Raw genomic sequence first — 23893 nt, 5'->3', positions numbered from 1 at the left:
GCCACTTTGATTGTGCCGAGGGCATGTGCAACAAGCTTGGCAAATGAAATGGGGTCATGGATACCCCGCTCACAAATCAACCTGGTTTTCCAGACCTGATTCTTCCTTAACTCGGGTGCTCGAGTTAAAGTTACGTGTAAAATAAATTCTTTCTATATATAGCCGGTAAATACTTCCTTGCGGCTGTGCAGAAGGAAAACCAAGCGGTGGCTGCTTGGCTAACTTATGCTGGGGCCTTCAGCGGCATTAGGCCAACCGCCCATGCGTGACGCATCAATTATCGGAGACACTGGCGATCTATCTGCAGCTCCTAATTAAAGTAACTCAAATGGGCAAATACAGCCCGAGGAGGACAGCCTTTATCTTCGGAAATGATCCTATGTTGTTGTTTGTCAATAAACGATATGTGTAGGCCAATCTGACAAAAGGGGACAGAAATAACGAAACAATTCATTTTTGTTCTTCTATTCTCTCGAAAAGATATATGTAGGCCAAGCTGTTTAAATAGTGAGAGTTGGTTCCAATCCAAAAAGATGAAATAGGAAATTAAGTAATTGATAGATGTCCATCAATCATCACACCAAGCAAACAGAGTTAACGAGCGAGAAATGAGTATCAAAACTGTGCTTACGGTGCCATTGCCTCGTGACTGAGAGGACCCTGTTCAGCAACGGCGACTTTCTCGTCATTAAAGAGGACCCAATGTTCCCCTTTGAGGGCAGAAGGAGAGTGAGCAGGGAGGTTAGAATTGACGTGAGCAACGTAATGGCCGCTGAAGACCGAGGGGCCTTTGTGAGAGATGAAGCCTCTCAATTTGAACCGCGCCGGGAGGCTCTTATCGCCGACTCGAGTCCCGTTTTGGACCGCTGCGCCTGCTGGCTCGCTTGTAACTGTCGAGCCCACATTCGCAATCGTCGAGCCGTCATCATCCGGGTGACTAAATAACCACTCAACCGCTCGCTCCACATTCCCATCCTAAACACACCCATGTAGACAGAGATGTGAGTGGTGAGCCTTCTCAAGTTCTGAGAGGAGTTGGTTTCGTTAGAGAAACATGTAACCAACAGTTTCGCCGAGCGCTTTCTTAGCTTGATTAGATGTGAAGCCCATTTCCATAAGCATTGACACATGCTCCTCGTTGTGCGACACTTGTGCAGACGGTGCTTCTGCCACTTTTCAGCCCAGATTGGTGAACGAAAAGGGTCGGACATTCAGCTCATAAATCTCGCGGAACTATTCAAAATGAAACTTCAAACAGATGTACCTTCGACATCATCCATATGTTCAAATAGCCAACTCGTGGCGCTTTCTACTCCAGAATCGCCTGTTTCCAGGATAGCCTTACGACACTTTGCAGTTGGAAATCCCATACTTTCCAGGGCGGATAGGGTTTCCGGATTTACAGATACTTCGGCTATGGCAGATCATCGCGCATCATATATTCCAAGAAAATAAATAAGTGGTTAGCCGTCTTGGTCTCACTAGAGCTATCACGAGTTGAAGATCAGAAGAGACTTACGTGCACGTTCTTCGACCTCAGGTAATGTTTCCTCACCCGGTTGAATCCCTCTTCCGAAATACTTTTCTAAATCGACTTGATGACCTTGGATGATGACAGGAATCTCTGATGTCCAAGCAAGCCCCATGAATACGAGCCCAAGAGATCCAGACTGCTGGGAAAGAGAAATAGCGACTGACCCAGCTTCTTAGGAACCCAGTTGACAATGGCAAACCGGCGCGTATGGATGGCCAAATATTTGGGAAAAGAGGCAATACGCGAGGTTCTATAAAGCGCCCAAAAGACAGTTGGTCCGACGTCAGTATTCTCTTGGAACGTCTCGAGATTGGCGATAGCTGATGATTACCAACGTCAACGCAGTCGTTTTAGATTTACAGCGAGGACAGTTGTACTCGACTGTCTGAGGGGTCGTGAAGCTTTCGAGACACTCTTCCAAAGATACAGGCTGGTAAGTTGTTTGGCCAGGAGGAGTGATTCCTGCCGATTCCGGTTCAGCAGGTGGCGTGACAGGGACAGCTGGGACAGGAAGACTGAGAGCCTCCTGCTCTTCGTACCGATACCTTACACACTGACACGATGTGCATTGCAATTTTTCTTCGAGTTCAAACCTGAAAGGCAGCGTTGGATCCAAATCGCTTTCGGCCAGTGCGGAGAGGAGCGATGCTTTAGCAGGACTTTGTCGAGCTTGGCGTTGGATGAATTGGAACAAGTATCGCATGAATTCGTCGGCATCTTGTTGCCGCATGGTGGAGAATTCGGGGTGACCCTTGCCAACAAATGCTTTGAACATCATCGGCTTGATGCCCTCCTGGAAAGATTTGGTAGCCTGGGCCGGAACGTGCGAGCCATCTCTAGCCCCGTTTTCTTCGCCAGTACATCTTGACACAGCATACCGGCCCGAGAGCATTCCGTGGGCGATCTTACTCATCTGGCAATCAAAGCAGTCTGCAGGGCTCGCGGCTTCGCAGGTCGAACTATGCAGCTCAAAGATGCCTTGGAAGTACCTTTTTTGGAACGGGGGCAATGCGAAAAGAACTTGCAGAACGGATGCGATGTAGCAACTAGAGTGAAAACCATGTGTAGCTGTCAGTTACTCCAATTATTTTTTGTTTATAAGATGAAAAGACTTGCCTGTTGCCTAAGTTCTTAAGACCAGTAAAACCAGGACCCTCGATGGGATGCAATTCGCGTCCCTCCTCGCCCGACATGGCAAAATCGAATTTCATGTTATGCTCAACTTGCTATCATTTTTTTCCGTCGACAAAGTTGTGTAAGAGAATAGGTTAGAAGAAAGGGGAGGAAGACTATGAGCAGAAGTTTAAACTATAAGAAAGAGGGAAATCAAAGCGATGAGACGTACCAACTCAGTCATACTTTTCTCCGTTTTTTCTTGCTTAGCGATCTCGATGGAAAAATGGGCGAGATGTTCCTGCAAACGATCGTCCGCTCGAGCATCATCACAGCTGTAACAATAAAGGTCTAATTGCAGGGAAATCAGGCAAGGAAAACATTTCCATTACCTGCATTAAACGACCGACCTGCAGTGCCCTCCGCGGTGATGGTGCCCATCTTGACATTGACACAATGGCCCGTCTGCTCATAATGCTGAAGTGCATGGCCGTTTCCACCCGATCCGCCGTACTGAGGTCGGCCGCAACCCAGCGAGCCACATTGGAGACAGAACCAAAGGTTGGAAGACAGTTCACATGCATGGCAGGTGGCTGAAGCTGATCAAAATGGATCGTTCCATGGTCAACTTGGCCAATCTCTCTAAAACAAATCGACTCCGTAATTTGCGCTTGGGAATGGGAATAACTACCTTGCGCAACCGGGGCTGCGTTGGGGTCTTGGCTCAGGTCAACAACGTGGCGACAGGTTTCAATTTCTTCTTCCCAAGCTTTGACTTCGCTAGCTTGTGCCGAGGACGACGCCGATAGAATGGCCGCAGCAGCTTGCTCGATCTTGATCACAAAACAGTTGATCCGGGCGTATTCAAAATCAACTTTAAAATTTCCACAAGATTTGTTGTAAAAGGCTGGCTCAAATCCCTTACTTTCGGTTCTGCAACGTCCGAAAATGCGAATTGTTTTCTCTCATCGGCAGAGGCGTAATGAACCAGCAATGTCTTTGTGTCGAACTGGTCTTCAGTCTGCTCGGTGATTGCCAATTTCTTGAGTGGGGGTTCAGCAGAAGGGCTGCGTTGATGCGAGTCTGGTTTTCGGGTACGTTGTACGTTCATAGCAAGCCGATGGCCGGTCTTCTGGGCGTGATTGGAGGCACTAGGGTCCGCATGGGGTACGACAGGGTATTATCAGCAGCCGATTGAATTAAAAGCCAAATCGAATTAATCAAAGTTCGACGAATTACTGTTTGAAATGTACGCATCCACCGTTAAAGCAAGTCAAGCAAACATCGATTCCAGATGGGCTGTCCTGCGAATCTACATATAAGATGAATAAATCAATCAATTGGGATGTAAGACCTATTCACTCCCAGGGGGACTGGAGGCATGAAGAGAGCCGAACACGAATGGATATCATCAACTCACCAAAACATTGGGTACATTCCTCACGGTAAACGACAGAGCGAGCGGTGGGCAAATTGACCTGGTTCAGGAGTGCAGCCAACGGATGGAGGCCAGATTGCGCCATCTGGTCAAATTGGATTGAGACTGATAGTTGGAGAATGTGATTTGGGGGTCAGCTTTCCGTTGGGTGTTGAGGATAGCGAAAGTAAATCATTATACACTCACTTTTCTGTTACTCTGAACACTTGCAGTTTGTAGGGTTCGTCCAAATTTTCGCTGTCCATCGATACACAAGCGCGTCGATCAGTGTAGTCATGAACATTTGTTCTGTTTGGAGGGCGCTATATGTACTTAGTTTTCGGCCACTATCCATCAGCATTCTTCGTTAGTATAGAGGTCAGTATACCCGCTTGTCACGCGGGTGACCCGGGTTCAATTCCCGGACGGAGAGTTATTTTTTTCCCGCGGGCTACGCAGTTGGCACAACTTTTCTTGCGGGCTTCATGTTGTTTTTTGTCTAATTTGAGGATTTTTTTGGGATTTGGTGAGCTAATTCGGGAGCAACAAGTGCCGGGGGGACGCTGCAGAAGCGCCGCAACCCTCGGCACAAGGATGACCAAAGCCACTCCAAATCGCCTGTGTCATTCCGGGGCGTTGAGGAGCTGGACTAGAGTCGCAGCATGTCAAGAGCTGCAAAATTCTCCTTAGTTTTACGGCAGGAGAGAGGGAGAAAAGGCGCGAGGGCTAGGATGTCCTTGGCTCACGAGGTCTGTGCCCATCGACCAAATTGTCGAGGGCCGGGAGGTCGCGGAGGGGACACTCTTCAGGCCCTGCCCCCCAACCACGCGGAGTGCGGCCAAGGGAGCCGGCGGAGTGCTGCAGAACCAGTGCCTGCCGATAACACCGTGCGGTTCGCAGTGTGGCCCAGACAAGCCACCTGCTAGCGATTGGGTTGGGAAGGCATCACGCCTCAGCCTCGGCCGACGCTGAGCTCGCTGAAGAGGAGCCCTCGATGGCATTGAAGGCCGGCAGCGGGCGACACAACACCAGTCCGTCGCAGAGATCCCCTGTATACAGCACAGGCGGCCAGGTCCAGATCCTGACTGCAGCCGCTGCCCTCGCCCGCCTCCGTGAGCCGCCATGAGTTCCCGGGAGTCGTCACATTCTCCCATCCTGATAACTTTGTTATGGCTTCACAGGGTTACTCGCCAGCGAGCGGGCTCGGGTAAAGTATACAAACGGGCTCGGCCACCATCCACGATTACACTGGCCACCACCCCCAAATACACACACGACATACGCCCGCCCACGCCCAACCAAAGATAAACTAAAACAACAAGTGTCAACAACAGGATGATAAGGATAGGACTAGGAGTAACAGGCGGTTCAGGACGCGGGAAAGAAAGAGATGGAGGGAGGGATGGAACGACAAGATAAGCCGCCGTCTCCTTCCCCCTGCCCAAAAAAAGCGCCCGATTTCGACGCGCGGGGAGGCGAGGGACAAGAAGCGGAGTGGAAGTGGCCCGAAGACGGGGCGGGCGGGGTCAGTAAATGATCTCGTGGTCATCAGGGCCGCGCCCCCCGAGCGCCCCGAGCCCCCCACTCCCGCGCTGCTCCACCCCGTCCCCATCCTCCTCGTCGTCATCATCCTCCGGATCGAACTCGTCCTCGCCGCCGAAGAAGTGTTCGTCGGCGGTCGCGCGGCGGCGGGCGACGGTGCGGGGATGCAGGCGAGGGGCGGATGCGGGGGCGGGGACGGGGGGCGGGGGCGGGGGGAGGGTGTGGGCGGAGTCGGGGGCGATGAGCTGGAAGATATGGGCGTCCGGGATCCGCGCGTTCTCCGCGTCGGCGGGCTGGGAAGGGCGGGTGTGGACAGGAGGGGCCGGACGGCGGGGGCTGGGCGCTTGCCAGATCCGCACCTGCACACCAACCGGGCCTCTTTCAGCCTATCATTCACAGCGGGAGAGAAGCGGGAAAGGGGGACAAACGGAGTGGTCGTCCGAGGCGCTCGCGAAGATGGGCGGATGGTGCGCCGCGTTCCATGCGACTGCGTTCACCGAGCCAGGGCCATGGCCGCCCAGCACCTCGATCAGCGCGCCGGTCTCCATGTGCCACACATAGATCTGCCCGTCCTCGCTCCCGCTCAAGATGAAGTTGCGGTCGAGGCCGCCGAAACAGCTCTGGATGATGTGTGTGTTCTGCTTCTGGCCGACGTATCGACGGATCAACTTCTGCTCTTCCAGCGCATACAATAAAAGTTGCTGCATCCCCCCCCCCCCCCCCCAAGCCCTTTGGGTCAGTCTTCGTCTCATCGCACCTTTCTCTCATTCGGATGTGGCTCACGTTTGGGGCTTGGTTGATCAACGCATATTTCGAGTCGTCCGAGATAGACACACAGGTCGTCAACTCAGAACTCAGCGGGATCATCCTACACAAAAAAGGGACACAGTCAGTCCCCAAAAGCGTGCATATGTGTGGGATGCACACGAACCCAATCTGCGTCTTGTCATGAATGTTGAAGATGTGGATCCGGCTCTGTTTCCTGTGCTCGGTGCTGGAAGATCCGGGCTCATTGGGGGCGCGGGGATGATGATCGTGATGATTGGAAGCGGCGAGTCTGCTAGGGCTGTCGGATGCGTTAGCCGGGAAGCCGGGGAGGTCCTGGTGGGCCTGCTGCTGGTCGGCCGAGGAGGCATCGACCAACGCGGTGCCGATGACAACCAGCCGTTTTCCGTCTGGAGAGACCGCCAGATCGGTGATTCGGGTCGGACCGACCTGCCATTTGTAAGTGTTTTGTCCTTTCAAGTCCTGCACGCCGCCGTCCAAGTTAACATTTCTTGTCGTTAGTCTGCACCCACTGGTCCAACTGGCTCGGGTACTCTCCAGGGCTTACCCAAAACAGCACAAGGGCATCCAGCCCGCCCGAGACAAAGCTTCGGCCGTCCGGCAGCCACGATAAGGCGGCCACGTCGTAGGCATGTTTGACCATCGTCGCGATACATTGCCCCGTCTATGTAAACCCCGATCACAACAATAGATTCAGAAAAAAGGACAAGAGAGATTGGGGCTAGGAGGCCGACCGTTGTGTTCCACATCGTAATCGTCGAATCGGCGCCCGTCAGGAGGACGCTGTCGTCCGGCGACCACGCAATACACGCGATCCCGGCGGGATGACGGTCCAAGACGAGCTCGACTTCGAACTCGAAATCGTCATCTACATGGATAGTGAGAGAGAGACAGGGATGAGCAATCTCGAGACGTGTGACTGTTCGAAAAGCACACGAAACGGACTGTGAGGGGTGGCAGGATGGGGTCTGCGGGAGGAGGGTTTCTTGTCGGGTGAGGAGGGGCCGGAGAGGCGAGAGGAGCGCGTGTTGTGGCGGGCCGAGTCCCCGTTGGAGGCAGCCGAGGATTTGGCGGAGGGGACCAGCTTCCAAATGATGCATGTCTTGGCGCGGTCGGCGGAGGCGAGTCTCCGGCCGTCGTGGGACCATTCGATCCGCCAGACTTCGTCGGTGTGTCGGGACAGCACATGGCTGGTCTCCGTCGGGAACGCCGACCGGCTGCAGGTGTGGTTCGACAACAGCGAGATCGGAGGGTTTGTCACATGGTACAAACATTGCAGGCGTTGGAGCGTCTTCGATTGCTCGAGCAGATGCGGCAGGCGTTGGTGTGGGAGCAGCTTCTGTGGGGGTATCAATTCTATGGACGATCGAGAAGAAAAAGAAAAGGCAACAGTTCAGTTTGTAGAAAACCTAGGACTGTGCTTATGGATATGTGAGTGAGCTGAGATGACCGGTGTGAAAGTATCTAAAACAGATACCTTGTAGTTCTTCCAAAAGTTTCACTCGACTGCCGCAGGCCACTCCATCCCATTCGGCCCTCTCACGGACCTCCTCACTAGTACCGCACATCATCAGGGAGCTCAAGAGACAGAGCCTCTGGACACCGGGGTCTTCGTCCTGGGTGGTTGACCAACCAGCCAGGGCGGCGTTCGCTGGGGAGGATGGTAGCTTGTTGGTGAACGGCAGGCCGATCCCCGATGGGGGCGATTTCGGCTTCTGGGTAGAGGAGGCGGAGCCGTTCTGACTGGGCGGGGTGACCAGGGGCGCAATCTCACTTCGTAGGACGACAAGCGCTTTTCGAATTTGACGGGACTCCAGCAGCTCGAGATATTTTTCTTGGATGACCAGGAACCTGGCCAGCTGTGTGTGTGTGTGTGAGTTGTTAGAGAAGAGGCCTGGAGAGACAGATGGATGTTGAGACATACTTTCAGGACGTGGGCATCGACGCCGAAGAGACTTTGGGCGATCCTACTGTCGCAGCTGTCATGTTTGTTGAAGACGGGGGAGAGGGGGGAAGGGTTGATGGGGGCGTGATCTGATTGGTCGGAGTACCTGAGATATTCCCTGAGGAGCAGTGCGTCGACCTCACGCCATTTTCCATTCAGGACGTTTTGGCGGAAGGAGGTGATCTCTGGACTGGGGTCGAGGGAGAATCCAGATTCGACCTCCAACGTCATGGCTGCAGCTCTTGTATTTCCCAAAACAATGTAAGTCAGAGCGAGCCCATCTTTTGTGTGTGTGTGGGGTTGATGAAACTGCTAACGGATAACCGATTTCCTTGAGGCTTTGCAAGAGCAATCGGACGATCTCTTCTCGATCGATGTCGGATATCAAGGGCCAGGGCGGATGCAAGGGATGGGGGAGAGGATGTGAGAGAGTGGGATGATCGAGTGAGAGTGAGTCCGCGTTGAGTGATTGGTGACTGTCGGGAGCAGCTTCTGGTGGTGGTGGTGGTGGTGGTGGTGATATGAGGTGAGGGGCCAAGGCACGAAGCCCATCGGAGAAGGTCTTGAGGAGCGAGTGGAAGTCTTGGGTGAGGTTCTTGGGTGGTGCGGCTGGATGAGAGGATCGGTGTCTGGGGGCATCGTCGTCGTCGTCGTTGGGTGGTTCGGCGGGATGGATGTCTGGGCTGTGCATGGAGCGGGGCGAGTATCGTGGGCGCTTGGATGGCCGCTGGGAGTCGGCAGACGGGCGCTGGTGGCTGGGCTGTTCCAGGGTGGATGGTGGTGGGGGTGGGGGTGGTCGAGGGTGGTGGGCGGTGGTGGATGGGTGGCTGGCAGTTGGCTGGCGGATGACGTCATCAGAAGACGCACAGCACCCAGACAGCTGTCACAGCACCGATCACACACAAACATAACTTACCAGCGGATGCAAACTGGCGGCCGACTGTAATTGCATGAAAGGGAAAGAACCCCACCAATCAGCCGTCGGGCGCGAACAGGAGAGAGAGAAAAACAAAGACCCACCCGATCCTGAGTCTGGAGGGGAGTGTTTGCCGAGGATGGAGGAAGCGGGTGCGCGGCAGGACTGGCGGGACCGGGCCGATCAGCGAGACAATCGGGCGCAGGAGGGGATCGAGGAACGCACCGCTGATGTCCTGGCCCGGCCGAAGGACCCCGGCGGCCGGGACTGCCGACCACACTCGCCGCCGCCAGCCGTTCATCTGAGCCCGCCCGCACCGCTCCTCCCCCCCCAAGCCCACCCACATCCCGGTCCTCATCTCCGTCCATCCTGGCTTCGATCACGGCCCGCGCTAGTCCTCGCTCGCTCGCCGCTCGGGTTCTCTGCCGTTCGCTGCTGGTCGAGCTCGCTGGGTTTCTGCTCGGATATCAATATCGAGCTGTCGAGGTCTACAATGTGTCAAACAAATGCGTAAGAACCGGCAAAGTTTAGCACAGCGCACCAAACACGGCAAGATGCATATGTAGTCGAACTTAACAAAGTCCCTCGAGACTTCGGGCCCCCGGGGGGTAGGCTGAACTCGCGAAGCAAGCCTCCGTCAGGAGGGACTTGCCTCCCCATTCTGGCGCACAGAGAATGGATTTTTCATGCCTCTTTTCACTTTCTTCATTGCACACTTTTCATAGAACAACACTTCTGATTCTTTTTTTGGCTGGTTGTCAGCGCAAGATGCTATTCAAGAACCTTGTTTTTTTTATCTGTATGTACTGCCACACATATATCTTCTGAGAAATTAACCAAGCAAAGATACTCGCAAAGAGATAACCGACTCCACAAGGGAGATCTGTAGATATTTCATTTTGCCAGAGCACGGGCCCTCATTCAATCACCCCGCCTTACCTAAGGTGTAGCTAGTTTGAGGACCGTGCTCACCACTGTGCCGGTGAGTAGAGAACTGAGATGGATGAAAGTAAGACCTGAACAAGCAGCAACACCTGTCCCAACATGTCCAATAACAAATCCACCCCAGATGTCTCCAAAGAGCACCCGCCATCCAGGTTGAGTCCCCTCAATGACCGGCACAGACTGGTCATTGAGAGGTTGTACATATCCCTTTGATGACCGGTCTGTACCGGTCATCCGGGGAGTTGCACATATCCCCTCAATGACTGGTCTGTACCGGTCATCAAGAGGGTTGTATGGTCTCAATGGCCGGTCTGTGCCAGCGATCAAGGGCTCAGAGAGCTGACTGTAAGTCAAAAAAAAACAACACATGTACAAATTCATTGAGCACAGATCTTCTCTGTTACTCAACTTCAGTGAACTCCAAGGTTTGAGTTACTTGGATGATTTATTTGTACTTGAAGAAGTTGTGCAACAGAACTCAGATTGTATTGGATGATAGGCAAGAAGCGAGGCTTTGTGTCTAGCAAATTTTCAGGCCTTTAGGTTCTGAGGGCAAGGAACTGTGATGGTTTGAAGAATCCACCCAGCCAAACTCAGAATCTTGGCACACCAAAAAGGGGTGATAGCACGCAAGTCCCTCCTGCCAAGGGCTATTGGAGGCTTGCTTTGCAAGACCAGACACCCGCAGCAGTGAGGGACTTGGGTTAAGAGCATCCACCCTTGTCTCTGTAAACCCGCTCTTTAAGTAAGATTTACAGAGTATGTAAGGGATTTTCCACCCCCGTGCCCTCTTTAGGGCTCATTAGCTAAATAATATTTAGGTAACTCTCTAAGCCTTGCTAGATTTACCATCAACTACAGAGCCTCTGTAAGGAAAAATTTGACGAGCCTCCCGACCCTCGCCAAACACAAGTACATACTACACAAACATGCCAACACCCACCCCCCGCCCCCCACCAAAGAAAAAATAAAAAACGATAATATACAATATACATAACACTTTGACTCACCGGTCATTGATTGACTGGTCATGGATTGACCGGTCATCAATGGGATGACTGGTCATGGATCAACCGGTCATCAATGGGATGACCGGTCATCAATGGGATGACCGGTCATCAATGGGATGACCGGTCATCAATCAACCGGCCAATGATAGCGATCAACCGGTCAATCATAGGATGGCCGGACATTGATAGACTGGTAATTGGAATATAGGATGACCGGACATTGATATGATGACTGGTCATTGAATGATCCATCATCAATGGACCCGTCCTCGATGGGATGACCGGTCATCGGATAGTACGACCGGTCATCAGGATGACCTAGTTGAAATGATGACTGGTCTTCAGTAGACCGGGCATTGGGTCATTGGCCTATATTCTTATGAATATGTGGGCTGTTTTGTGCTTAAATACATACATACATATTTATGTAGACACAAGGGTGGCGGTGGTGTCTTTATCTAAATATGTGTAGCCTACCGAGCCGCTATCTAGCGATGAGGGTGGATTTTTTCTTTAGCTAAGCAACCAAGCCTCGCGGGACTCGCTGGCTACCTAAAGATTTACCGCAACAAGGGTGGATGCTCTAAGTTTGATATGTAGTACACCTCATGACATACAACTGTGGTGTTCAAAATTGCATATGTAAGATTTTTTTACATAAAATCATAAACTGCAATTCTGGCAGATGTCACTTCAAGCTTTATGCGCGCTGACATCTCCCAGCCAAAATTGGCTTTATGATTTTATGTAAACAGTGTCATATGCAATTTTGAACACCATAAACAACATCCTGTGACACTGTTCCTCAGTTGTGGGCTTATGTAACACTTCTCCAGCCTCTGGACTTAACTCCCTCCGCACTTTTTGAGCGGGACACTTCCAAGAAATCAACTTTCTTTCAGAAGGCGAGGAAGAACATTCACAGCCCGCATTTCCCCAACTTTGTCTCTCAACAATGGAGAAAGTAGCCCTCTGATTGGCCGGGGGGAGTGCAAGGCTTGAGTTGAGCCACTGTTTGGATGCCGTTTCACAGGCACTCCGTGGGTTTGATTGACAATCTGAGAGAGCAGTACAAGACACTATGGCAGATGCGAGTAGGACATCTTCTCACTGTCAGGTCTTGGAGGAATATCTGTAGGCCAGGTAAATAGAATGAAAACAACAACATAGAGTCTTAATTTTTCGAATGGAAAACAGCAGTTCTTGGGTGGGTTCACAGATAGAAGTCTATCCGAGGATAAGCAGCAGTTTCTGGAGGGTATGTCGAGACGCGAGGTAAGGATGCTGGAGGCCGCAGCAAATAGGAAGACGGGGACGAGGCTTCGTATAAGACCCGATGCGAAAAAATGGTTGTGCAATAACTGGCACGATGCGTCAGACAGCGGCTACATAATGCACGCGAATGAGATGCTAGAAGCGGGCAAGATCAGGACGGACAGACAGAGACCTGACCAACATTACGGGGCGACGCTTCGGCCCTGGACTTTGGGCGCAAGGAGGTCGAAGGACGTCTTCGGAAGCGGCTCGGTGAGGATGTTGGCGAGTTGGTCTGCGGGAGGGATCCAGGCGAGGACGGCGAGTCCGGCGCGAATAGTGGGATGGTCGGAGATTCTCAGCGGGATAGTCGCGCCGGCGTGGACGTGTGTGCCGACGGGGTTGCTGTCGCAGTTGAGCCGGATGGTGAGGCTGGCGCCGAGCAGGGATTTGAGCAGGTCGCGGATCCAGAGGGCCTGTTTGATTGTTTCGTCCACCGCCATCATCTCCGCATCGAACGCCGACAGCGCGTAGTCCGGCAGCCGCTGCGAGCCGGCGTACACCGGACACCCGTACACCCGCACGATCGTCCCCCCTATCGACGGCACACTTGTCCCCGCCCACACCGCATCGCTGTACCCCTCCAGAGCCGCCGACGCCGTCCCGTTCGGCACCAGCCTCAGGGCTGTCTTCCGCGTCCGCGCTAAGTACCCGATCATGTGCGCCAGCCCGCGCCAGTTCTCGGCCGTCGGCTTCTGCGAAAATCGCGCGAGCGTGGCCACGCCGTACAGCATGTCCGGCCGCGTCCGCGTCGCTACCTCCCTCAGACGGATCATCGTCGACAGGTATTCACTCGCCGGCCTTGCGCTGACTGGACCGGACGAGGTGGGTGCATAGCCTTCCGGCATCGGCGTTTGCGCAAGCGTGGATCCGTCCCAATGCTCGCGCACAAGCTCGTCGATTAGGTCGCGTTGAGAGAGACTGTAGCCCCCCAAGACCTTCACGATTGTCACATGGTCGAGCACCCGGGGCTGGGCGACGTGCCAGCAGACCTCCAAGCTCGTCTTGATGAGCGCTTCCAAGGCACGCAACGCTTGTTCAGAAGACGCAGTCGCGATCCCATCGCACGCATCCACCCACATGATAATCGTCTCGCCCCCCTTTCGCAGCGTGTACATGCTATTGTTGAAGTTCGCGCCCTTGTAGCCGTGGGTTGAGAGTGACCGGATAAGCTTCCACCAGCAGCGCGCGGCCGCGGCGGTGCCGAAGATAGGCTTGTTGAGCTTCATCACCTTCCCGGGCTCGCCGAAGCCCTCGGGGACCTCCACATACACCTCCTCGTCGATCGGACAGTCCAGATGGCCGTCCTCCAAGTCGAACGAAAACACCGGCCAGTCGTTCTTTGCTGCGACGGTCAAGAGGATGCATACGTACACGAACCGGTGGTCCATTGGTTCCTTCTTCTGCGAAGACATCCTGCTTTTCCGAGCGAAGGGCTGTTCGTATGGTGGAAATGTGGTTGGTCATGTCAAATGAGTGCTCCTGGTCTGTAGCGGTGCGGGTGTATGCTTAGTGAGAGGACTGCGGAATGTATATATGCAAAATGATTTCCCCCCCTGATCGATAATCCCTCGCCCGCGGAGCTTGAGTGAGAACCTTCAGACTCGAGAAGAACTCCGAAAAGATTACCGACTATCCCGCATATCCCTTAATCCACTGCCGATCTCATCCCGACTGCTCGATTCTAGAATCACTTCCACTGCTCGCTTAGACTTTGAAGATTCAGGAGGAGCTCGGATTCAACTCAAGTGGAGGTATTGCCGAAACCCCTCTTGTCTCTCTTCTTCGCTCTCTCTCTCTTCTGATTTACTCTTGTTGATCATTTTCTTCATCTCCCAGGCTTGCTGTTGTTTCTCTCTCCCTTTACAATCTTATGTGTCCATTCTTTGAGTCATAGTGAGGACTAGAACATCTGAAGGTACATTGTGATTTCATTCCGTTTCATCATGCTGTGTCTTACTTATTTTCTCTTTTCTCTTTTATTGTCAGTTATCTACTCCTATTAGCTGCAATAAAGTTGTTGATCTCAAATTCCTACAGGTCATAGGGTTCTGCGGAGTTGTGGACGAGACTCCGAGAGTGAAGCCCCCGAGCCCGCGGCATGTGCAGTGCACGCGCCTCGGGTCGCGCGCTATTCAACTCCCGTGGGATCGACTCAGCCAGTCCTTGATAAAGCCTTTCAGCCAGGTTGAAGCGGCCTTCTTGCTCTCTTGCACGTCTTACATTCACTCTTGCCCGGGTGCATCTGTTGCGTTGGACGGAAGCACGTATGGATTAATTATAGGCAGACTTTTCTTGAGGATGACCTGCGCAAATGCGATTCAAGTCGAAGAGAATGTTGCTGCAAAAGCTGCCACTTTTCCTCTCTTTTAACCAATTCATGATTGGTTCGACCGGGGGGGGGGGGGGGGGCTTGGCAGTGAACTTTGTGTTCCTCACTCCTCAATAGTTTCGCTAGTTTCCTGTTACATTACAAAAGGAGATAATGTGTGGTGATGGATATCTGACCTATGGACTGGCAATGTGATAACAACTGCATCAGCTTATTCGAATCACAACACCTACTTATACCAAGGGTCGATTGGCTTACGGTTATCAATTTTAGTTTTGAGGGAAGCGGATAGCATGCCGCCAACGGTTACTGGCGGTCTGCCACAATCTGCGCCACTCGCAAAGCCAAGCCTTGAAGTCACTTTGGAGTGGAGAGTCATCGATCTTCGCAGATGGAGGAATGATGTACAAAGCCAGAAGAAATAAGAAAGAGTCGACCTCGCTTGACAAACGTTGGGGCCTCCCGCGCATCCACTCGCTAGTATCACGTATTAGGTCCTGAAAGCTAGAGGTGTGATCTAAAAACTCCGAATAAATACTAGCGGGGGTTTGCTTTAACGTTTCCAGTTTGCTGGAGTTAAGCTCCGTATCCAGCGTTAACGCGACTCTGTTGCTGGTCGTGCGTGATAATTTGTCAAGTAAGATTCGTAGTAACTTGATAAACGGTACGCTCAATCTAGCCTGCTCAACGACATATCTCGTGAGAATGGTGTTGTGATTTTGGTAATGGATGCTTGATAGAGTTGCTAGTTTTTTCATCAACAGATTGAAATATTTCAACTTTTTCTTGCCACTCGAGTTGGAGGAAAGCAAAGTCGGATGCTTGGAACAATTTAATTACTTGATCAATTGAATTGAGGCACCGAACTAGTTCCCCCCTCGGCGATGGCACTCGAAAGATAGAGTCATCTGAGTGGTTAGTTGGAAGCTTCGAGGATTTGATTAATATAAACCAGATAAAGAATATGTCAGCCTCGGTGATGCCAAGAACAGCGTTCTTCTAGCGACACCGGGTGATGATGATAAATAAAGATGGTTTTGGGTTTGTTTTATTTCGAAGAAATAAAAAATAAGAGAAATATATATATTTTTTAAGGAGGGGCCTGCGGACAGGGGTTGTTTAGATCCCTCCAAGGATAAATGCTGGGGCCTGCTAGCAGGTGTAGTTTTGTTCCCAGTCTTACGAGTAAGGGAAATGGCGGCGATAAGAGGAAAAGGTTTTTACTTACTTATAATAAATAACCAAATATTATCGCTGCGAAAGAAGATCGAGGAATTGCAACAGGCTAGAGACGGCGACGGTTCAAAAACTAGATCGATCGAAAACTGATAGTATATCGAGGCGATGGAAGTGTTAGAAGGTCGGTTCGTTGTCTGAAGCTGAGGAGGACGAAAAAGATGACTGACCGACTTCTTTAAATAATGTTTTCGTCCTCCTTGGTCGTTGTATCTCTAGATATTTCGATGGGGAGGTCGATACCTGTCGGTTTATTATTTGCGAGCTCGAAGGGGGCGGTTAGTTATTGATGTCGATCGGTTTATTGAACTCGAACTCGGATGGGGCCTTTGGTTGTCTGGTCCATTCTCACCTGGACGCCGTGGGGAGGTCTGGTTTGGGTTGGGGAGATCAGGGCGGGGGAACGCGCAGCTCTTCTTGAGCGCTCCCCGCGGGCACAGCCGCGCCACCACGCTCGGAGGACGCGGTCGTGAACCACTCTGTGCTCTCTCATGATCTAGGCCGCCAGCATAGCTGACTGCTCACATTGTGAGAGCCCTGGAAGTCAGGGAGTGACTTCCCAAGACTCTCGTGTGTGGGACGGGGGGAGGAATTGTCCCCGGTCCTAGAGCTGCGTCCCCGGAACGCTTCTCACTGTACAAAGTGCCCCGGGAGGGGGTACTTGACGGAGAGAAGTCCCAGTGGGAGGGGAAGGCAGTGGACCGGATCCTCCCGGAGCAGAAAGCCCCCGGAGGGTGTGAGGGCGAAGGCGCTAGACCCATCTCTCCGGCCCGGGAGGGCTCGGAGCCGGGCGCCTACGTGGATTCTGCTCCTGCCCCGCCCCTGGAAGGAAAAAAGGGGGGGGGGGGGAAGGTAGGACAATAGGATTGCATGATAGGAGGATGCTCAATTGACCCAACACTTCTGAAGTTCGCGCAGGACATCGTTGGTGTCGGCAGTCTCTGCGTCGGAGTATTCTCTGATGTATAGTTTGTAACAATCCGAGGTCCAACGCCCTAGCCAACGGATGCCGTCTTCGTGGACTCCAGCCGCTCGGAGAAAGGAGGTTCCTCCGACTCTGAAAGAGTGGCCTGAGATCCCGGAGCACCCGTTCTCATTCCAGAATTGAGACAAGGCACGACACGCGGCGGGTTTGGTGAGGTGCATCCGGGTGCCAGCTTCCCAGTATCCGAACAGAGAAGTGTCATGCCCTGCGGCGTTTCTGACTCTTCTATCGAGGGCCAGGATGGGGCATACCATCATCTTTCTTGCGGATAGATGGATCTCTTGAACTTCTCCCGGGCCGGCCGTCTTGGCACCTCTGACAGCTATAGTGGCCTTCCTCTTGAGGTTGACTGTCTGAAAGTTGACGTCCTCGACTAGTACCGAGGCTGATTCGCGGAGAGGGCCGCTCTTGTCGTTGTAGGTGAGTTCCCCAAGCCTAGCCAGTCCCCAGAAAGCCACGATGACTAGGTCGAGCAGTGCCTTCTGGAATTCGGTTCCTTTGATCCACGCCGTCATCAGCATGACCAGGTGTCTGATCATCACGGCGCCCTTCTTCGGTCTCGAAGATTGTTCGGCGTCTATATACGCAGAGGATTTCAGGAGCGTGCCGATTTTGTTCTTTGTTTTGTGTGGGTATGGCGCGTCGTGCATAGTATGCCACATCTGGATGCCGGCAAGGTACTTGGCGAGCGTCACTGAAGACACCTTGTGGGGGGCTTGACTCTCGTACGTACGGCCCGCCCAGTAACAGAAGTCATAAATATCTCTCGCGGTGAGTGAGAGGAGGAAGGGGTTCCGATTCGTGCTTTCTGCGAATTTGAAATATTTTTTGACTGCGGAGTTGTAGCAGGTCAAGGTGTTCCACCGGTAACCCAAGAGAAAGTGTTTGTCTTGGGTGGACAGCTCCCGGGCGGGTGACCCTCTTCTAGCGAGGGTCGTAAGGGCCGCTAGGTGGTCTGCTGAGGACATGTTTGGAGTTGGGACAGTTGCTGGGAGTTCTCTGATCGAGGAGTGGTGTGATGGCTCTGGGATTTCATTGCAGGCTTTAACACACTTTTATAATCATGGATAGGGGGAGGAGGACAGGCCAAGGAAATTATCGGAGAGAGTGAAACAACATGATAGGGGAAGCACGGAGGTTACACTTGAAACAGGCGGTATTCCAGGTCCCACGGGACCACTACTGCCACCTGAAACATTTTGTCGTGTTTGGATCTATTGCCCCGTGACAGGGCGTCCGCCGCGTTTTCTTTTGATGTGACGCGTCGCAAGACGATGTCGATTTCCATGTCTATCAACGATTTCTGGATGATCTTCCATTCCTTGTTGACAGCGGGGTGTTTGGATTTCCTCTTCTGGATCACCGTTTCTGTTGTGGTATTGTCGGTCCAAACGATGAGTGTTTTCCCGGGTCGGATTCCCATTTCTTTAAGGATGAGGAGTCCGAGTCGTATAGCGACCGTCTCTAGCCAAGCAATGTCCCTTTTCGGTTCTGGACCTTGGTCCCAGCCTTGAGCCAGCTGAAATTGGGCCCACCTCTTGCCTATGAGGACACCTATTCCGAAGCTGGTAGAGGCATCCCCCACCCACCCGATTTTGATGGGGTCCGGGTTCTGGATCATCCTTGTCTCCTTGTACTGAAGGAGCATTGATAACCAATATTCGAGGTCGACCCGCGCGTCCTTCGGGAGTGTGCGGTCGGTTCTTCTGTGTATCCAGCCGTTCATCCACCTGTACAGGCTGTTAAGATAGCATCGTAGTTGGGGGAGAATGTACGAGACGTGGTTCAGTCGTCCCGCCAGCTGTTCTACTTGAGCAAAGGTGAATTCCGCTCCCGGTACAAGGAAGGCTTTCACTTGCTGTACCCTCTGGTACTTCTTGTCGTCCAGGAGTCATACGGTTTTCTTGGTGGCGTTCCAGACGAAACCTATGTACTTCTGCTCTTCTTTAAACGGCAAGTATTTTGTTGCGTTTGTTTTGACACCTAGCTGTTCGGATCTTGCCACGATGTGGTCCATCTCCACTTTGGATTGGAGCGTCTTGACGAACAGGTTGTCGTCGACCCAGCGAAAAATGTTGACGAGGTTGAACTCTTTCTTCATGAGATCCTTCCAGGCGTCTGCCGGTCGGCCGAACGACCCGCAGCCTGCTACTCCGCCAAAGGCGATCCGAGTGTCGATCAGGATCCCGCCGTTGAAGTCCTGTACCATTAGGTAGCGCCATTGATCTTTTGATATAGGGATTTGGCGGTAGGCCTTTTCCCAGTCGAAAATTGCTAGGAGTAGCGGTTGGGTTTGGTTACGGAAGAATCGCGATGTTGACTCAAAGTCGTCCCACGTCGTTATGTAGTCAAGTTTGTCTACAAATGAGTTGACTGAGGGAATTTCTGGGTTATTCCGGGGGAAGGAGAGGTCGTTTATCGGTCGTACCGAGCCGTCACCATTCGCCGCCGCTCCCAGGGGGTTTGTCCGGAAGAAGTCGTATCTTTCCATTAGCTGTTCGTGCGTGAAGGGTCCAAACATCCTTCCGGCGGCGATCTCCTTTGCTATTGTAGCTTCAATCTTCTCTCTCGCTAGTAACGCTCCTTGGTGGTTTGGGGGCGTGAAGTATGGGACTCCGGGACCGAGGTTGTGTTCCGGGATCCCCTGGTGGAACCCATATCTGAAGCCGCGTATAACATCGCTATACTCCTCTGCTAAGCCGGCTTGGCGCAGGGCCGCTTCCCATTCCTCTATGTTCATCTCACAGGTTACGTGCACCGGCCATCTCAGTGGATTTGGGCTGCTCTTGTCGGGCACCGGTGTCTCTACTGGTGCGCAATGGCTCGCGTCTTCCGGCGCCTTGTCCCTAATGAGGTGCACAAGATTCATGGGTGTCAGGAGTGGGTTCTTATATTACGCTCTCTTTTCATACGACCTATTACAAGTTGTAGGATAGGGAGGGAGGCGATTGCAGGCCAATGAGGGGGGGGGCGTTATTGGTTGGGGTAGTGGAAAAAGGATAGTGAGAAGGAAGAAGAAATTAAGAGGAAGGATTCGATGGGGTCGATGTCTCTAGAATGGGGCGGTTCTGGATGGTTACACACGAATGTTAGAGGAAAGGGAGGCGATGGGAATGGGAGTGAAGAAGAGACGGTACCTACTGGTCGCGGTTGCGGTTGCGCACGCTTCCTCCGGTGTGGTTAGGGTTGAAGTGGTTCCCTTTATAGCCACTCCCTGGAGGGCCTCGCCCTTGTTCGGGTTTTGAGGGGAGGGACGCGTGGCCCGGTGCCGTGGCCGAGGGAGGGTGGTCTTCTTGGGTCCCTTTCTGGTGCGGTTTGGATTTTGGCGGGTTTGGTTGGGCTGGGGGATTGGATCGGTTGGCCTTTGGGGGCCGGATTCCTTTCATCGGGTCACCCCCGACTTTGCCTTCGCCTATTGCGTATGGGTTGTCCGCGAGACCGATCTCGTTGAAGTCACGGCAGGTGGAGATCGCCTCGTCTGCGGTCTCTTGTTTGAATTGGGAGATGTCGGAGAAGGACTCCACCCCGTCTTCTTCAACCCGGAAAGCGAAGGCATTGTTTCTGATCCGAATATCGTACCGGAGTGCCACCATGAAGCCTCTCTTCCGGTGGAGCCTGTCGCAGTGCTCCTTGTGGGCAAGGATCCATTCCGCGAGAACCGGGTAGTGATACCTGTCGCGCATAGTCAGATGGAAACACCGGTGGTTGAGGGTCCAGTCAGAGAAATTCTGAGAAAACTCGTCAGGTACTGGGAATCCGTGGTATCAGAGTCCTTTTTCGGAGGCTGTCTCTTCGACTTTGGGCCGGTTTTTCGAGTGTTCGGCTAGAGCTTTCTCCTGCCACTCTCGGTTGAAGATTGTCAGGGGAAGGGGGCCCTTACATTCGAGGAGAAGTTTGTGAAAATAGGGGGGGAAGCCGCCGTCGTCATGGGAATTGGAGCAACCTGCGATGAACTTCACGGTCCGCACTTGTGTCGTCTCCCCACTAGGGGCCGGTCTCTTTTGGGGGATGGATGGGGGGGTGAGGTCGATGGGATCGGTGTGGATCAGCCCTGTTTTCTGGTTACTCGGCTTCTGATCCGCTAGGATCGCTTCGTACATCTTCATGTATCGATCCGCTTTGACGTCATCTCCTTCTTTTTCGGCCTTGACCATTTTGCTCAGCAAGATTGTCCGGGCCTCACGATTCGCTTCTGCCGCGGATTGCACGCCGTCCCTGTTCGCTGGGTTCCTCTCGGTTGCCCCTGTCTCTGCGGGTGACGTGAAGGACTGGGGTCAGTTCCGCTCTCGGCTGCCTAATTTTAGTTCTCTTTCCTGGCTTACCACCTGCGGGAGCTGGGATCTCTGCTATCTCCGGGTCTCTGATCAGTTCCCTTTGGGGTTCTTCATCAGCGGTATCTGCTCTCGGAGTCGTCGCGATGATCTTCGCCGCAGGACGGGTCGTTGGCTTACTGGCCTTCGGCGCTTTCGTGGCTTTTGATTTGGGGACTGGACCTGGGGCCTGTGACGATGTCGCCTGTTGGCTGTCATCTGCGTCTGGCTCTTGGGTTGGGTGGGGGGGTTGTTGGGCCATTTGGCTTTCCTCACCTGCCTCGGGGGCAGTTTGTTGGGCGGCGGCTTTAACGGTGTTTGTCGTATCTTGGATGTTTAATCCGGACATTTGCGACGGGGAGTTTGGGTTTGCGAGGAAGATAAGGTTGGTAGAGATAAGGTTGAAAGGTTGTTATGGGATGATGGTGTCTCGGTGATTAGGTTCGGTGAAATGATGAGGGGGTAGAGTTGTAGATGATAACTATAAGGTTTTCAAAGGAGATTTGTGAAAATTCTGAACCGGGGGGGGGTGGCGAAACCCAGGGGAGCTGAGGTAGAGACAGGAAGTGAGCGAGGGAAGTCGGCACAAGGGAGTTGGCGGAGGGAGGGAAGGTCTCTGAGGGAGCTTCAGACCCTGAGTTCTCTGCGAGGTAGCCAACGACCTCCCCAGTCCCTGTACGCCGCTATCTCCGGCGCCAGGGGCCTTGGGCGCGTACAGCAGCCAAATCCACATGCGTGCTTGGGCTTGGCGCGTACAGGGAGGGGCTGGGCGGTTCCATGGACTCCACCCACCTCCCGCTACGCTCCCGGTAACACAACAAGAATTCTAGTTGGGGAAGATATCTTAGTTCTCAGACACCGTCGGATAAGTGACACCTGTCACTTAAATGTCATTGACATGTAGCTCCCGCGCCTGGGTGTAGTTTATTATTCACCTCACGCGCGCGGGTGTAGTTTATTATTCACCCGGATTATACTCAAAGCTCTTCAACTCAAACTATATATTTTTATGTATTTATTATATCTTTATATTATAAGTGACAGATCACATAGTTGTCTGTCACAAAAAATTCTAAATATTATTTATAATTATTTATACAAGTGTTACGCTGGCTTGCGCTGCGTAGCCGGCTGACATTTCCTACCCCTTAAGATGAGACTATAGAAAAAAATCAGAGGTTTTTAGACCTTTTCGAAAGTCTATAATTACGGAGATGAATAGTTCCATCTGGAATATTATTTTCAGGCAACCATTCATCTCTATCTGCTGAATTATTTTTATATCGTACAAGGTACAGACGCACATCTTTACCATTAATACGTTCCTTCTTATCTTTTAGAATTTTCTGCACTTGTAATTTTGAATTCTCAACTGGTTCTTCTACAGGAATAGTAGGTTGAACATCTATAGATTCTCCAGGTCTTGATATCCATGGTTTAATTAAACTTACTGGAAATACTGGGTGCTTTCTTGAAAGTTCTTCACTCAGAATTACCTCAACTGCATTCTTCCCATGTAGTTGTTTGATGACAAAAGGTCCAACAAAAGAGGGCTTGAGTTTTCTATTCCCTCCCAGATTATTGAAGTTTACCGTGGATAACATTACTTTATCTCCAATCTTAAATTCTGGTTCTCTATGACTCTTGTCCCACCTATTCTTGTCATACTCTACAGCCTCTGTTACACAATTTCTTGCATGATCATGGGCCGCATCTAGCATCTTCTTAAAATCTGAAGAAGTTGGATGAATATATGGCAATTTGTCATTAACAGTATTTTTAGGCATTCTAGGTATCCACCCACGTTCTAAGACATAAGGAGCTTCTTTAGTTGTGGAGTGTTTGCTACTGTTATATGCAACTTCTAAAGCCGGGAGAAGGTTAACCCAATCATGTGTATAACCATCTTGATTTTTAAATTCAAAACCAAATGAACAGAATCTGCGGAGCATATCTTCTAATGTTTGAATCATTCTTTCTGCTAATCCATCAGTCTGAGGGTGATAAGCCGTAGAAAAAGCAAGTTTTGTCCCTAACATGTCATGCAAGTTGCACCAAAATTCAGATGTAAATTTTGGATCCCTATCACTAATAATAATTTTAGGAATGCCTACATCAGACATGATTCTATTCCAGAATAACATAGCAATTTCCATAGCTGTGTCATCCTTATGGTTAGGTATAAAACGGGCTCTTTTAGAGAAACGGTCCACTATTACTAATACAGAATTATAGGAATAGGCTCCTGCAGGCGGCAGACCAGTTACAAAATCCATGTTAATAATCTCCCATTGGGATTTAGGTTCAGCAATTTTTTGTAGAAGACCAAATCTTTTTCCTGTCTGCTTATTAGCTTTCTGGCAGATATCACAAGATTTTACATAAGTTTGTGCTTCTTTTTTCCAATTGAACCGCCAAGCTGTATTACGAATTCTTTCCAATGTTCTGTCTTCCAAAAAATGCCCAGAAGTTACACTGTCATGAAACTCTTTAAGTATATTCATTACT

The 23893-nt window shown here is 51.8% G+C and overlaps 2 protein-coding genes across 2 annotated transcripts; both read right to left on the bottom strand.

The window, feature by feature from the left end:
- Positions 1-450: 450 nt before the first annotated feature.
- On the bottom strand, positions 451-4170 carry PtA15_7A373 (uncharacterized protein; the record flags this gene model as incomplete). The annotated part of the gene is made up of 14 exons (XM_053170973.1): positions 451-496; positions 632-975; positions 1066-1172; positions 1265-1414; positions 1520-1624; positions 1699-1784; positions 1870-2580; positions 2651-2760; positions 2880-2998; positions 3058-3246; positions 3339-3480; positions 3573-3798; positions 3887-3959; positions 4068-4170. The coding sequence occupies 14 exons, from the start codon at positions 4168-4170 to the stop codon at positions 451-453; spliced, it is 2511 nt and encodes an 836-aa protein (XP_053022201.1).
- Positions 4171-5995: 1825 nt separating this feature from the next.
- On the bottom strand, positions 5996-15233 carry PtA15_7A372 (uncharacterized protein; the record flags this gene model as incomplete). Its single annotated transcript, XM_053170972.1, has 16 exons — positions 5996-6307; positions 6390-6474; positions 6538-6854; positions 6940-7056; positions 7127-7175; positions 7334-7748; positions 7870-8212; positions 8317-8578; positions 8655-8703; positions 8881-9097; positions 9254-9277; positions 9358-9554; positions 9637-9741; positions 12646-12678; positions 12869-13537; positions 15113-15233. 16 exons carry the CDS (start codon positions 15231-15233, stop codon positions 5996-5998), a joined length of 3315 nt encoding a protein of 1104 aa, XP_053022200.1.
- Positions 15234-23893: the final 8660 nt, after the last annotated feature.

This window comes from Puccinia triticina, chromosome 7A (genome assembly GCF_026914185.1).
Source record: "Puccinia triticina chromosome 7A, complete sequence".
NCBI classification, from domain to species: domain Eukaryota; kingdom Fungi; phylum Basidiomycota; class Pucciniomycetes; order Pucciniales; family Pucciniaceae; genus Puccinia; species Puccinia triticina.
This window is presented reverse-complemented; position numbering and strand designations above follow the sequence as displayed.